Source organism: Eurypyga helias, unplaced genomic scaffold (genome assembly GCF_000690775.1).
Source record: "Eurypyga helias isolate BGI_N326 unplaced genomic scaffold, ASM69077v1 scaffold41295, whole genome shotgun sequence".
Lineage (NCBI taxonomy): Eukaryota > Metazoa > Chordata > Aves > Eurypygiformes > Eurypygidae > Eurypyga > Eurypyga helias.
Genome location: NW_010252901.1, coordinates 40,844 through 55,874, shown reverse-complemented (window position 1 = coordinate 55,874; position 15,031 = coordinate 40,844). Strand labels below are relative to the sequence as shown.

The 15,031-nt window shown below is 45.5% G+C and overlaps 1 protein-coding gene across 1 annotated transcript in view; it reads right to left on the bottom strand.

Moving 5' to 3' along the window:
* The window catches only part of CREB3L2 (cAMP responsive element binding protein 3-like 2), a gene marked incomplete at its 5' end in the record, with an annotated part of 34,406 nt that extends 19,838 nt beyond the window's left edge, over positions 1-14,568 (bottom strand). Inside the window, one exon of the mRNA XM_010152503.1 lies at positions 14,352-14,568. Within this exon, the coding sequence (XP_010150805.1) occupies positions 14,352-14,568 (217 nt within the window). The remainder of the gene's footprint in view (positions 1-14,351) is intronic.
* Positions 14,569-15,031: the final 463 nt, after the last annotated feature.

The following is a 15,031-nucleotide window of genomic DNA, read 5'->3' as shown; positions in this document are numbered from 1 at the left end:
ATGGCTGTGCCACCAGCAGCCCGCAAGGCTCACACAGGACCCTCACACATCTGAGCGTATCAAGCTGGTGAAGCGGGTGTCCGCAGAGCTCAGCTGCAAACAGGTAACAAAAAGAAGAAGGGGCCTACGGCCTCCCCGCTGCTGCCTGTCCCAGCGATTGAGACCACACACGCACACGGCACACAGGCGCTGGGCAGAGGCCGGGTGACTGGAAGAAGGGAGAAGTATGTACATCTCCAGTGCGAGTCATTACTTTGTGGTGGGACCTAACCTCCACCGCTGGCACGGAAGGAGGTAATTTGAGTAAAGACACACCAAGGAATTAAAAATGAAAAATACATATCCCGTAATCAGAAGCTCAGGAACAGTGAGTGCAGCTCTGCCAAGAGAAGCAACTGTACAGCAAGGGCGGAACACCCTATGTGAGTTTCTGGAGAGCTTAGTCGCAAAGCTTTCTGGGAAACGCAGGAATATAAAAATAGATGAAAAAAAAAAAAGAGGTAGCGCTGTCTAAATACTAATTCAGGAGAGAGGACATTGAGCTCCTTGAACCCTCCCTGCGCCTCTCTACTCCCAAACACGGGAGCGCAGTGCTCTCCCTGCTGACTGCAATGAAATAGTCAGCTTTACAGTGGTATCTTTGCCTGGAAACCCAGACTGCCCTGGCAAGTGCAACTTTCAAATGGTCGGTTGGGTAACTTCTGCCAAAACCTCCCCCACGTCATGTTGCGCAGAGCCTCCACCTGCAGCCTCTCGCACCTCGGGTCGAGCTGCACGGTGACCGTGCTATTGTCTGTAGTCTACTTTAGACTCCCTCTGGGAGGGAAGGCTGCGTCTAAATGAGTGCTATCAGTGAAACACGTAATTAGCCCTGAACTTTCTCAGATTTGTATCATCAGGCAAGTTAAAAGAAATCTAGCCATGGGTGCCCAGCGAAACAGGGCACGTCCTCTAAGGCTGCAATTTGTGATCTTTATCACCTCTAATCCCCAGACTCACCAGGAGGATGCAGCTCTGCTGTAAGACTACACGATACGCTGGCCTTCAGCCCATCATTTCACTCCTCCGGAACCTGACTTTGCTGATTAACCTGCCACCCCCACTTAGATCCGCGCAAGCTGCTCGGAGTTATTCTAGGCTTTAAAGCCAGTCTAACCAGTTTGCAGGGTTACGGGTGGTTTTCAGTGACAGCAACACGCTGCATTTAACACGGAGATAACTTTGAAGACCTGCATCTAACTCTTTTTTGACACTGCCTATTATGATGCATGGAGACAGCTGTCATTCCAGATGAACAACCCTGTGAAAGGAAGGGATGGAGCAACACACTGGTCGAATCCCACCTTAATACTCCCTTTTCCCCATTTGTTCCAATCCCCTGTTACGCATTCACAGTAATGGTCAGTGTTATGCAACACGTTTATTTCTTTTGACACATCCAGCTCCTGAAGTCACCAATGATGTCTCTCTCCTCTGTTTCAAGACAGCTCCAAGGGCATTTCCCATTGTCCTTTCTCCTCTTCCTGGGCACAGCGGGTTGACATCTGAAAATCATTCTTAGTTTTTTTCTTATAACAGCCCCTACTTCAGTCTACTCTGCCCAGCACTGAACTAGCTAAAGTGTCAGCCCTTGCCCAGTGCAAATGCTGCACAAAACCAGGCAGATTTAGGCAAATAGGGAGGAAAATTGAGGAGGCTACAGAATACTGCTCATACCTAGAGCCATGGCACACCCTCCAAGACAACAGTATTTCTTATGGAGGGGTGTGAAGAACCATGAGAGGTCTTACAGAATAATGAGAACAAGCAAGAAGGTGCAGGTGAAATACTGAAATGAAAAGGCAATGGATGCTGGCTCAAGGGACCCAGAGAAGGTATCTTCTCCAAACCGTGCAAGACATCCTGTGGAAAGATGACTGGTGTCAAGAAATTGAAGGGGAGTTATCTGTATTTATATTTGACATGATCCAGGAGCTTCACTTGAACTACTGAGTCCAAAACCAAAAGGCTGAGAAAATTATGTTGGTGACGATATTCCACATGGTTATGAATAGGGCAACACTGCACTGCTCATGTGAGACACTACACACTGCAAACCATTCAGATATAAAGAGAAGAAAGCCTGAACAAGACTTAGCTATTCAAACGGCCAGGAAAATCCATACCCTAAAAATGGTCACTTTGGCTGTTAGAAACCTCAGGCTTCGAAGTCCTGACTGTTGAACAAATGACACCAGCTGCTTTACCCCACGGAAACATCTGTGAACGTCAGAGCTCTGCCGTGCAGTGACGAGACGAGAAGCCCTCCTCTTCACCTACCCTTTCCTAAATCCATGAATGCTCGGCATTTTGGCACATGAATGTGTCATTTAAGGAGTCTACACAGTACTTCGCAAAACCCCAGCTAACGCTTCTGTGTGTGACGCACTAGCACTGTTAAATTCCACATATGGACGATGTTAACTAAACATTCATGTTGCAAAGCACCCAGGTATTAGGCAATACCTATGAAGGTTTAATTCAGTGTACTTTTGCATGTTATATACACCTAAAAACCAGGAATGTGTTAATAATGTGATTAAACAATTTCTCTGCAGAACCTGTGCCTTACCCAACGTGCAGAATGCATGGTTCTCCCCTAACTGAGAAGCTATACCACGTTTTGTTGTTCTCATTGTCTCATGCACAGCCTCATCTCTCCTTTACCAAATCCATTCAAATTCTGTTCCCACAGAGCTGGTTAATTCCCTCCTGGGGCACAATCAAAACACTTCACCAACCTGAATTGATTTCCATAGCGGTCCTGAAAATTCAAGTGAGCCACAGAGAGATTAAGGGCAAAAAGTATCCAGTAATTCAAAACGGCCAACTGGAGAGAACTGGAATTAGATTTTTCCGATGATTTGGCACAGTTCTTCTACTTTATCAAAACACAGTATGCACTGAGTTTTCAGGTATGGCCACTTCTGCAAGTTAAAACCTCAGAGTTTCAAATCAAGCATCCAAAAAACCCATTCATCACAGCAACAAAGGGTTTGTGACACATGCTTCTAAGGTTTTCTCTTCTGTGTCTAAGACTAAAATTACATTTCTTCAGAAAGTTTTTTTTTGTGCTGCTTTTGTCATCAAGCTTGCCCTACTTTTCCTGCAAACTCTTGTTTAGCATACATCTTCCATCTTCTTTTTAAAAAAAAAAAAAAAGAGGAGCCTTACAAAGAACCAAAGTTAAGTTAATCAGTGTACTGAGCAAAGTTCTCACTGATAAGAAAAACTCTAAACATGTCCTGTTCTTTCCCATCTGCATTCACTGGGAGTACAGCTTGATCCCAGATACAACATGCAATACATTGTAAGATGCTGTGTACGTGATAATGCAGGGGAGTAAGCTCAAAATGGGATGTAATTCCCTCAGTACTCTAAGTGTAAACACTGCACACCTACAGCAAGGTGTCCAGGTAGCAACCAAACTCCTCCTGTCCTCTGTCTTTATTTCAGAAGCCCTAATCCTGCCCCAGGTTCCATCATCTGCAGTTAAAACAGGCAACGCTAGTAGGATCTACTCAACATACCACAAGTGGACTTCCCCTTTTCACTTTCCCTTCTCCAGATCACTACACACAAAAGGGAAAAGGCTATGCAACATTTTGCACAATGAAAGCTTAAGATCTTTGAAGTCCACCATGAAGACTGCGTTACGCGCAAATGCTTGGCTTTGGGGCGCAACACATGCAAGTCAACTTCTCCCTATGCTGCACACCACATACACCGTCTTGGCAGTTCTCAACAGAAATGGATTTCAGTGCTCCTCCAAGCATCACAGCCATAGCAAGAATCAGAATGTGTGATTCAGGCACACATGGAAATGATGCAACCAAGAGGGGCTGTGTTTGCACATGGCAGAATTAATACAGACTACTTCTGTGTTTGTTAAAAAAATGTTTTTTTTAATACAGCTGTATTTCTATATAGACTAAAAAAATTAAACACAGTCTCTTAACGCCACCATGTGCAGCTTTCTAGGATACTCGTACTTCTCTGAAGAACTGAAGTATTTTGCTTCTTTCCTTGTTCCACATAATGGTATGGGAAGGCAGGGTAGTAGAAGTGGAAAATAAGGTCAAAAATGCTTACTTTACTGTACAGGTTTTTTTAGTATCAGAGTTCCCAGAGAGTTTTTCTTTCCTTTTTTAAATTATTTCTATCCAACATATTCTTCAATCTTGTTCAACATACCATTACCTTTCCTGAGAAAAAGTAAATTTTCTCCAATATTGACTAAATTCACCCTTTGTGACAGATGTACAGAGTAACAGAGCTTACAAAGTCACTAAAAAGATCTCCCTTACCCCCCACCTTAATTTCAGCACTATTCATTAAAGAGTTTAACAGAGACACTTTTTGCATGGATAACCAAGTTGCATCTAAACTAAATTAGAGATGCACTCTGTTCTCTCCCTTCCCGCCCCCAAGTAGAGAGAATGCAAGTATTCAGAAAAACAACATGATTTTCAGCTGTTTTTCCCCTGCAGTAAAAAGGACGACAGCACCAACAGATAAACAAACCCACATGAGGGATGTACCACTGAACCTAATCCTGAAGAGGAACAAAGCCCCCATACCACCATTACCACCACGACAGATCCCAGTCGCACAGAAAACAGAGGCATGTGCTGCATGTCACTGGAAACAAGCCTGCAAATACGACCTGCAGCAGCATCAAGGGATATCCTTATCTGTGTAAGTAGAATGAAAAGGCAGCTCTCGCCTCTTCACTGTCCAAGCAACAGATAAAACAGCTTGAAAAAGACAAAACCAGAAAGCGAAGGAGACCACAACACACTGCCAGTCTAAGTACCTGGCACAGGTATCAAAAAAGGCATCTCTGAACCCAATAATGCAAGAAGATCCCTAATAAGTCAAGCTGTTCTCCAGCTAAGCATGTTTAAACAATCCTCCTCTTCAGCTGTGTCATGGGTTTGAGCAGAAGGGCTTCAACAAATTCCCTTTGGTCCATGACAGACCTTGTACTGCCATCACGAACCACAGGGCTTGCACGCACAGCCCGCGTGGCTCCTGCACAGCCGTGCCACTCAGACTCAGCTCACCATCTGTTAACATAACACTATGACACAGACGGTGTTTAAACTTCCATCAAGGCTCCACGTTGGCAAAGCTGTACTCTGGACAAGCGTTTGGTTCTAGCTCTGATGATCTTCACACCACCCCTATACAGCTAGCAGCAGGATCCAAGGGTGCTCACTAGCTCTACACCACAGAAATACAGCTGCAAACTGGGAGCTGGCTAACTGCAAGGGGAAAACACCTCCTGGAAGAGGTACATGGCTTGTGTGAGGGGAGAAAGGCCACTCGCTCTGTCAGCAGAACACCCCACCACGAACCTGACCAGGCCTCTGCTGATGCAGATTTGGGGAGTGCCGCTGGACATGCCGCTCACAGGGACAGTCAGTGTCCCCAGCTCTGCAGTCTGAGCCTTTCCAGCCTCCCAAAGGCAGGGCGGACCTTTCTGGAGGAACAACTGCTTCCTTGTCTTCTCCCTGGGCTCGCAGCATCCCCGGTGCCCAGCTCTGGGTTCACGTTAACACCCCCTGGCAGACACAAGCCCCGTTTATCATGCCTGAAATGCTGAACTCCAGCGCCACTGCCGCTACCTCCCTCCCCCCCGCCGTGAGGTGAGAGCCCACATTCATCGAAAAACAGTTTCTCTTACAGATTTTCCAGATGGCATTTCCCCCTCCCAGCGTGCACACACACGCTCCCACAGCAAATAATGAAACCGAAGCCCTCGAAACAGCCTCGACAAAGGAGACACTGTTTGACTACTGAACATTGGGGTCATTTTTAAAGCGCCAGGAAGGGAAAATTATTAAATAAACGGGCAAAGATGAGCAGCAGTGATACGTAGTAATCACAATTCACAGCAGAAGCAGCTTTTCTCCCAACAAAGGATCATTAGTCATACCTGCATACCCCTTTGAGAGGCACAGAGTCCATCTAAAACCCACAGATTATTTGTATCTCTGTCAAAGTTATTAAGATAGAAACAAGGACACATTGTTCCTCCCATACCTGAAGAACTAGGGTCAATACCATCTTTCCTGCCGAGAATTTGACAGTTTTCAATCAGAATTGTCTTGTCACATAAACCCATCCAGAAGATGTCTCGGGGTTACAGGTTCTGCTTTAACCTCTCTTCAGCCTAAGACTTTACACACGCACAGCTGTCAGCTGGCATACAGACCGTGATGGTTTTAATTATTTTGCTTAGGAGTAGACAAATGTTATTTTTATAGCATCACCCTTTATATATATGGAAGTGAGGCACAGACCGAGGCAGTAGTTGGATTTACAGCCTTGATACTTGATAATATTAAAAGCCATATAAAACATTATGTAAGGTTTTTTGTTTTGTTCTTAAGATATGTGAAAATCATTCTATGCTATTAGTGCCACGACAAGAGGTAATGGGTTTAAATTGAAAGTGGGGAGATTTAGATTGCATATCAGGAAGTTCTTCCCAGAGAGGGTGGTGAGGCACTGGCACAGGTTGCCCAGAGAAGCTGTGGATGCCCCATCCCTGGAAGTGTCCAAGGCCAGGCTGGATGAGGCTTTGAGCAACCTGGTCTAGTGGAAGGTGTCCCTGCCCATGGCAGGGGGGGTGGGACTAGATGGGCTGTAAGGTCCCTTCCAACCCAAACCATTCTGTGATTCTATGAAATTATCCACAGAAGCACTGTGTTCAAATAACACAGTTCTCTCCCACCCTTCCGAATTTTTCTCCCCACATGGATATTGTGAGAGCATATCCATATTACAGCAGCAATCAGGCTTTGATGCACATGAAAAGGACTCAGTGCTCGCAGTAAATAACTGAGCACCAAGTCCCAGTGCAACACTACAGCTAAAAGAGAATGAGATCACTGGTTTCAGAAACAGCAGGACTGGAAGTGGGAGGAGTGTTCCCTTAATATTCATCATTAGGAAAACTATTCCTGGGAAATCAGCTCCTGTGGTCACTTTGCACAGTTCTGAAAAGGAACTGGAAATGTTCCTTTGTTTAGAAAGGAACTGCAAGAATAGCTCAATGTCCAGAAGACACCCCACGCAGCAAACACCAAATAAGTGCAGTTCATTCAAGCTGTATCCAAGGAGAAATCAAGAGGGAACTTAATCACAGTCTACAAACACCTGGGGAAAGAGGGTTCAGTGAGCAGATGGTTCTTTACTCCAGCAGGAAAAAAGGCCATAAAGAGATCTCGTAGGTGGAACTGGAAGCTAAAGGAGGTCTGACTGCAAATAAAGTTGTCAATTATTAACAGTAAGCATAAGTAACCACCAAAATACCCATCTCTAAATCAAAACTGACGTTTTTCAGGCACACTGCTGCCCAAGTAGAAGTTACAGGCTTGATTCAGAGTGCCCTACTGACATTTTGGACCTTGGACACATAAATTTGAAAGGTCTTCTCATCCTTTAAAGCTGCAGATGCTGACAAAGACTGACTACTACCCCTCTCATAAAAACCACTCAAATACAGGCTATCACCACCAAATGTCTTCCTCCCCATTTCTTAAACAAACACACAAAAATAAAAAAAGCCACACAGGGAAAAAATTGCATTGAAATGTACTAGCAAAAATTACCAGTATAGCTTTGACAGCCTCTTTTCAAAACACAAGTGAATTTCTTTGTCCAGTTGCATTTTCCTTAAAGTCAGGGCAGAGGAGGTTCTATTTTCATTGTTCACATTTCATTGATTCAGTATTTGGGGAAAAACTGACAGAACTAGACAATGCATCTCTCTATATATATATTTACAGCCTACATTAAAAAATAAAAATAGGATATATAATATAACCTACTATACATAATAAATATGGCATATGTATATGTAATGTGTGTATACATATATACATATAAAATGTGTGAAGACGACCCTGAGCCTCAAGTCCACAGCTGCCTCTACATGAAGAGACAGCGCATGACACTGAATAGGGCTTGCAGGCTCCATACATCAGCACTCATTTTCCTGTGCAAAGCACTGCCTGAGGCGAGGGCTGGATTTATCACTGATGGGCTATTTGCACAGGAGAAGTGGGAGCCATATGCAATGATTTTGAGGGTTTTGCTTGTTTGTTTTGGGTTTCTTGCTTGTTTGTTTTCATATTGTCTTTTTCAAACCATGTAGAGACATGGAGTTGAAGTTTAAAACGAAAATTCAAATTTTAAAAGCACGGTACAGGAAAACATAACCTCAGCAGAAAAAGAACCAGTAACAATGCAGGTTATATTTAGGGGCCAGCCCCAATTTTGGCACAGCTATGCGTAAAACAGAAACATACCATTTCTGCAATCATTCTGTCAAACCTTTAGCCAAGGCAAGCCGCTTCAAATCCAAAAGTAACTTCAAAGCATTCCTGAGCAGGAAAGCATGAACAGGAGGGGCAGGTGGGGACCAAGGCTAGTCTCAAAAGCAGAGTCCCTGGGGGATGGGGAAAGGAACGCACCCAACCACCTGGCCACAATGTGAGGAGAGAAACCACACAAATGGCTAGTTGGCTGTCCACTGTCGCTGCCCTGCCAGGCTCGCAAAGTAAAATACACACACAAAACCCAAACACACCCCCACCACGACCCAGCCCCACCGCTTGAGCTGATCCCGGAGGATGAAGAGCCCCATGTGATGCTGCAGTCTCCCTCCGTGTTCTTGCTGCACACCAGTCCCTCGATACCACTTCTGCTTGGTTCTCACCTATGGACCTCACATGGCCGAAACAAGGTGCAGCCACGATCCTGAAGTCTGTGCCTGCAGCTGACAAGATGAAACATGGGAGGGCAGGGAAGGACCCTACACTCGCATCTCAAGTCACACAGAAGGCTAACCACAGTCCCTGCCGAAACCTTGCTGCTGGCTGTCTGACCCACAGCCCTCCCTCCCCAAGATGCTGCAGAGACGGGAAAACTGCAGATGAACCAACCGTAACTGTTAACAACTGTTATAAGTGAATCTGTGCTCCAAAAGGTCCTGATGCACAGCAAGAGGTCTCCCTTATCCATAAATCCTATTCTCAGCCTTCCTTCCCAGCTTCTTCATTGCTTTCCAAGAAAGATCTTCCACTTCACAACTACCCACTGTGCTTCTCCACAGCTACTCTGCAGTTGCTTCAAAAACGCCAGGGCCTCACAACTAGAAAGCAGAAACCTGCTGCGAGAGAGGCAGCAGCCCAGTGTGATCATCGGTACATGGGGCGCAGCCTCCTTTTCCATGTTACAGCCTGGAGCCCTCTCCAGGCCAGATGACTTACTCACCAGTTCAGGCAAACAAAATTTCATGGTTGGCCAGCTGCAAGCAAGCAGGTCAGGACTCTAAATCTCTCTCTCTCTAGTATCTTTAGTCTTAAGAGTTTAATTGAATATAAGAACAGATTCTCAGTGGAGGAAAACTCAAACAACTAAATGCCAGACATCTTATACACATGTGCTTTAAAATAGTTGCTCTTCCCAATGCTTTCATAAGCTGGAGATTTAGTGACTGACGCCTTCAGAGACTCCACACTAGCAACAAGCTGCGACTGTTCCAAAAGGTTCTTCTGCAGAAAGCTAGGGAAACAGTCTTAATACAGTGAAATCAGAAGAGAGAGTAACTGAGGAAAACCAGTGTTGGGACCTTGATCTTATGGACACTTAAAACGTGTTCTAACCTTGAGGTCAAGAGGGCTTAGAATAGTTAAACCCAGCCTTGTGAGTTTGACACGTTTTATAATTCTAGCACCCAAAAAACATAACAAAACAAAACCCCCAAAAAAAACAAAAAAACCCAAACAACTTTATATAAAATTTACAATTACATGAATAGGTCAACTTAGAGATTGTAGAAATTGCGTTAACTGCCGGGTAGCGGCCAACAAGAACGACTCACAGCAAAGTTAATTGTTCCCCTGCAACAGTGGGAAAGAAGGTGCATACAGACTCAGAGCGATCATTCAATCCACCATAACGGCTGAAAGGAAACATTAAATAACATTTCCAGTAAAGTTGTCAGAGACTTGGTGAGGGAAAAAACAGAAGATGGAAATAAGGCACTGAAAGGGAGGTCATGTGCCTAACAAGATGGGTCTTTTTCTCAGCCTCTCCGTACTCTGGGGCTCTGGGACCCCACAGTTGTGCATACATTGATGAAAACTGCTGCAGATGTTGGGTGTCATTGAACACTGAGACAACTCCCAAAATCCAATTCCCTCCTCCAACAGGCTGGCATGGACTGAAGGAAGAGGACAGAAAGGCAGGTAGCAGAGCGACACGATGTGGGGCTGGCCTGGTGGCAGCACACCGGCCACAGCGCCACAGGGCTGGGACCAAAGGCTGGGGTCACCCTGGACCCACAAACATGTCAGGACCCTGCACCAAGATGGGCCACTCACCTGCAGCTGTCATTCCTGCATCCCTGCCATCTTCAACTGGCCTGTCACCACAGAAACAAACTCCTGGTGTTAAGGTTATTTTCAAAAGCGGGCAGGTACATTTACCTTTAGGACACCAGCCCCATGTGGCACAAGCCACCTCCTGTTGTGTGTGTGTGTCCATCGCAGACGGCCTCCCTCTGGCAGTGCACAACTCACTGGCAGGCCAGGCCGGCACAGAGCTTGGCAGCCACCCGCCCCTGCCACACAGATGGCACCCAAGGGCTGAGCAGCCGATTAGCATTGCACAATTAACATGCACCAAGTCGGAAGTGACACAGGGAGCCAGCTTGGATCTCGACATACACTAGCACATGGCACCTGAAACACCTGAATGGAGTTTGCAGCTCCAGGTTGTGCAAACAGAGCAACTGCTGGTGTGACAGCGACAAAAAGGCCCGTAACAGGCACCACTTCCAAGTCAGCGTAATCCAGTTATAAGGGCTAAGGGGCCTGGCCCTAGAAAATCCTGGGTTTCCCCCCACCTTGCACTCCCCCTGTCTTTGCCTGCCCATAAACACCCACCGGCCTAGGAGGGGGTGGCATTTCTGCACACCCTGAGGAACAACAGGCCCAGTGCTCATTGACAGGACAACCACTGAGAGTGATAAAGAAGAAATATCATGTCATTGGCTCCACCCCAAACAAGAACGAAGCCTGTTTGCCACGTGCTTTGTGCACAACACTAGACCCTTAGGTCTCTAGAGTGAAGGGCAAAGCTCTGAAATGGTATCCAGACCTAGTTTGACTGCCCTGTGCCATCCTCCTCCTCCTCGCACTGGTGCTGACCACAGGCATGCAGGTCCACAGCACGTGTGTCCGTAGCATGTGTGCACACACACAGGCACGTGCCACACATGAGCCTCCTCACTGGCCTCTTTCTACTCCCAGTCCCGCAGGGCAGGGTCCTGCAGAATCACGTAGCCTCACCATGGAAAAACCATGAAAACAAGACAGCCGTGAAAGCTCAACAAACTGCCCAGTGGGGTGGTTATTGGGAGAATGTAAATTTGCCGCATGTTCTTTATGTAAGTCCCTCAGCCAGCCTCGTTTCTCAGCCCCTGCCACTCCACAAAATCACTCCCAGTTCCCCAGCGGCAAGAAAACCTGCTGGAGCACATGGACCTCCTGCTCCACACCCTGTACCTCCTGCTCCCCAAAAGGACACTGGTATACCAGTATCTGTGCCCTTACAACACAAAGGGGACTGGCATTCACTGGAGTTGTCAGGAGCACTGTGTACCTCCACTGTCTAAAAACAGAGGAGCTGTCAATCTCCAGTGTCAAATCCTACAGTATTGCCATCCACAAAATGCCCCTCTCCTGCTCACACAGACCCAAGGACTGAAGAATCATCAGGGCGATGTCTTTGAACATTTATCAGCTAGCCATGTTAGCTATAATTCTGCATTTTCCTCAAGTATTTCTCTGAGATTCACTGTTCTGAAGTTGACAGGTATTGAAAGGTCGTGAGCGTGATTCCAGGGTTAAGATTAAATAAAATCCCAAACACCAAGAACAACTCCTCCTCCTCCTCCTCTCTTATGAAACACTCTGCAGAGTGAACAGAAGTTGAAATGCTTCTCATTCATTTTCTATTTTTAAACCCACTTGTAAATGTTTTTTGGCTTTTTAAACATCATTTGACTAGAGCTCTATTAATTACCCAGTGGTCTCAACAGTATGGATTTCTTCAGGATTTTTCCCCAAAGGAAACTCCCCTCACTTTCAGCCTAGTTTGAAAGCTTCTCCCTTTTAACTTCCAGAAAAGCTTGGTTTCCAAAGCTTCTTGTGCTTGTTTCTCCTGCCACAACTAGTATCTCCTGGACGTATTTATTTAAAGACATTCACATAAAACAGTTAGGAAATATATAATGGGAAGGCTTTATGTAGATGGCCTTTCCAGACCATCTCCAATAACCATGTCTCACACTGAAAAGCTTGCTCACAGGTTTTATTAGCTGTCCTCTTGTGAAATCTCTAACAGACCATATCTTGTTTTAAGATAGTGCTTTGGACTAGAAAACTGCCAGCCTTTGAAAACCCATGTCCTGGTTGATCTTCCTAAACAGCTTAGCTTGTTAATGCTTAGACATAAGCACTAATCTCCTTCCCTTTTATTGTGATGCAGCTTAGTAGTCTACTGCTTTTCACTATTAAGCTAATGCTGAGGACATAAACCAATTATTAGGAGTGAAAGTCTACTATGGTGATTATTCCTCATAGTTCCCAGATATTCGTGGCCTTGCTCCTCCGACAACAACCAGCTTTTACCTTGAACTCCAATTCCTGCCAGCAGCCATCTTACTGCCAGAACCAGCAGGTAGGATCTCTTCCTCCCACCATTCCTGCACTTCCCTTTTTTCCCCTCCAGATGTTAATAACTGCTGCATTAAAGATAACCACTAAAAAATCTGTTGGTTTTTAATCATTTTCTGTGTATCAACATTTCCTGCAACCACAAAATCTATGAAATTGCAGTTATGTCTTTACAAGAGCACCAATAACTTCTTGATGGGCATTATTCTTTTCTTTGCCTTTTTTTTATATTTTATTTTCTAAAAAGGAAAGAACACCCTAGGACTCTAGAAAGACAGGTTTTAAGATGAGGGCAGGACCTGAAGTTACATTCCTACAAGTGTATTTAGAAACGCAAATAAGATGACCTGATTTTCATGCTGGCGTACCAGAAAGCTCCAGGCGTTCACTACTGAAAAATAAGTGTAGTTTAAAAGGTTTGTTTGTTTTTAATAAACCTGAAATTATGTAGCTTTGAAGGGACCTCTGGAAACCATCTTGCCCAGCTCCTCATCCAGAGTATGGCCAATCTGGGTCAGGTTGCTCAGGGCCTTGCCTAGCTCAGCTTTGAATATGTCCACGGATGAAGACGTCCCAGCCTCTCTGGACACCTGTTCAAATGCCTGATCCACTCCTACGATGAATATGATTTTCCTAATACTCAACTGGAATTTCCATTCTTGCAATCTGCATCCATTACCTCTTGTGCTGTCACTGCGTATCCCAGAGGAGTCCAGCTTTGTTTTCCCTGCAGCCTTTCATGAGACAGCCATAGACATCAAAAAGATGTCCCCTTTGCCTTTTCTCCACAAGACAAACAAACCTCACCCTCACCCTTTCCTTCTCCACCTCACCCTTTGCTTACATGTCATGTTCGACATTTCCCAGACTTCATCATGGTCATAGAATCATAGAATCATAGAACGGTTTGGGTTGGAAGGGACCTTAAAAATCATCTAGTTCCAACCCCCCTGCCATGGGCAGGGACACCTTCCACTAGGTCAGGTTGCTCAAAGCCACATCCAGCCTGGCCTTGAAGACATCCAGGGATGGGCCATCCACAACATCTCTGGGCAACCTGTTCGAGTGCCTCACCACCCTCTCTGTGAAGAATTTCTTCCTGACATCTAATCTAACCCTCCCTGATTTCAATTTATACCCATTACCCCTTGTCCTATCACTACCGGCTCTTGTAAAAAGTCCTCTCCCAGTCCTCATTTGACTCATTCAGTTTATCAGTCTCCATTTATCTGCAACAACCACAGATTCAGATACGTGGAAATGAGCGTATTTCTGATCCTTCTCCCATTTCTTTTTGATGGGCACTCCTAATTCAAAATGTTTATAGTGCCAAGTCAGTAACTTCTGCTGAGCACAATTTACCTGTCTATGGAAAAGTTCCTTCATTCACAATGCCTGCAGACTTTAAACAAACAAATCCCTTCTGTGATTTCACTGAAGGTATATCAATTAGCAAGGAGGATTCACATGCCCCTTTAGTGTATCATCACCCCACCAGGAACGTTTCATGACTGCATCATCATGACAAACGAGGGAGGGCTCAGCGCATACTACCTTCATTAAAGTTGTCCTCAGCCGAGATGTGGGTCAAGGGAGACTGGGGGCGAGAGTCCCCGCAGAGGGAGTAGCTGTGCTCAGCCTGGATGAGGGGTGCTGGAGATGCCGGAGACAGTTCCACCTCCATTATTTCATGCTTCTCAGACAAGAAGGGATCATTCAAGAGCTGGCCTAGGACATCGGGTGAAAACTCATCCAGGAACTCTGTGAAGTGCTGTGGAGATAAAAAGGGAGGGAAAGTTTATCTCCTTGCCTGGCTATCAAGCCAACAACAGGAGAGCATTGATCAGAACAATTCCAGTATCTACAGTGAGCATCTGTGCCAGCCAGCAGCAGGATCTACCAGCCCTGCTTAACAACCTCCTCCTCCAATCACTACTTCAAGCTGAAGAGCAACAGCTACAACAAAAGTCCTCTCAGACGCTACATGACAACAGAAGAGCCTGTGATTAACTTGCAACGAAAACGCAAAGTAGAAGCATGGTAGCCATGTCCTCCCTCCCCCCGCCACCAAAAATGGGAAAGCACATTTCACCCAGAAAGCATGAGATCCTGCAGGATTTATCACAACACTTGGCGTGTGGAATAGAATATATTGGGCTAATGTTCACTGAAGCAGAGAAGAAAAAGGAAACGCAGTCAGACAGAGACTCCGACAGCAGGTATGACAGCATACA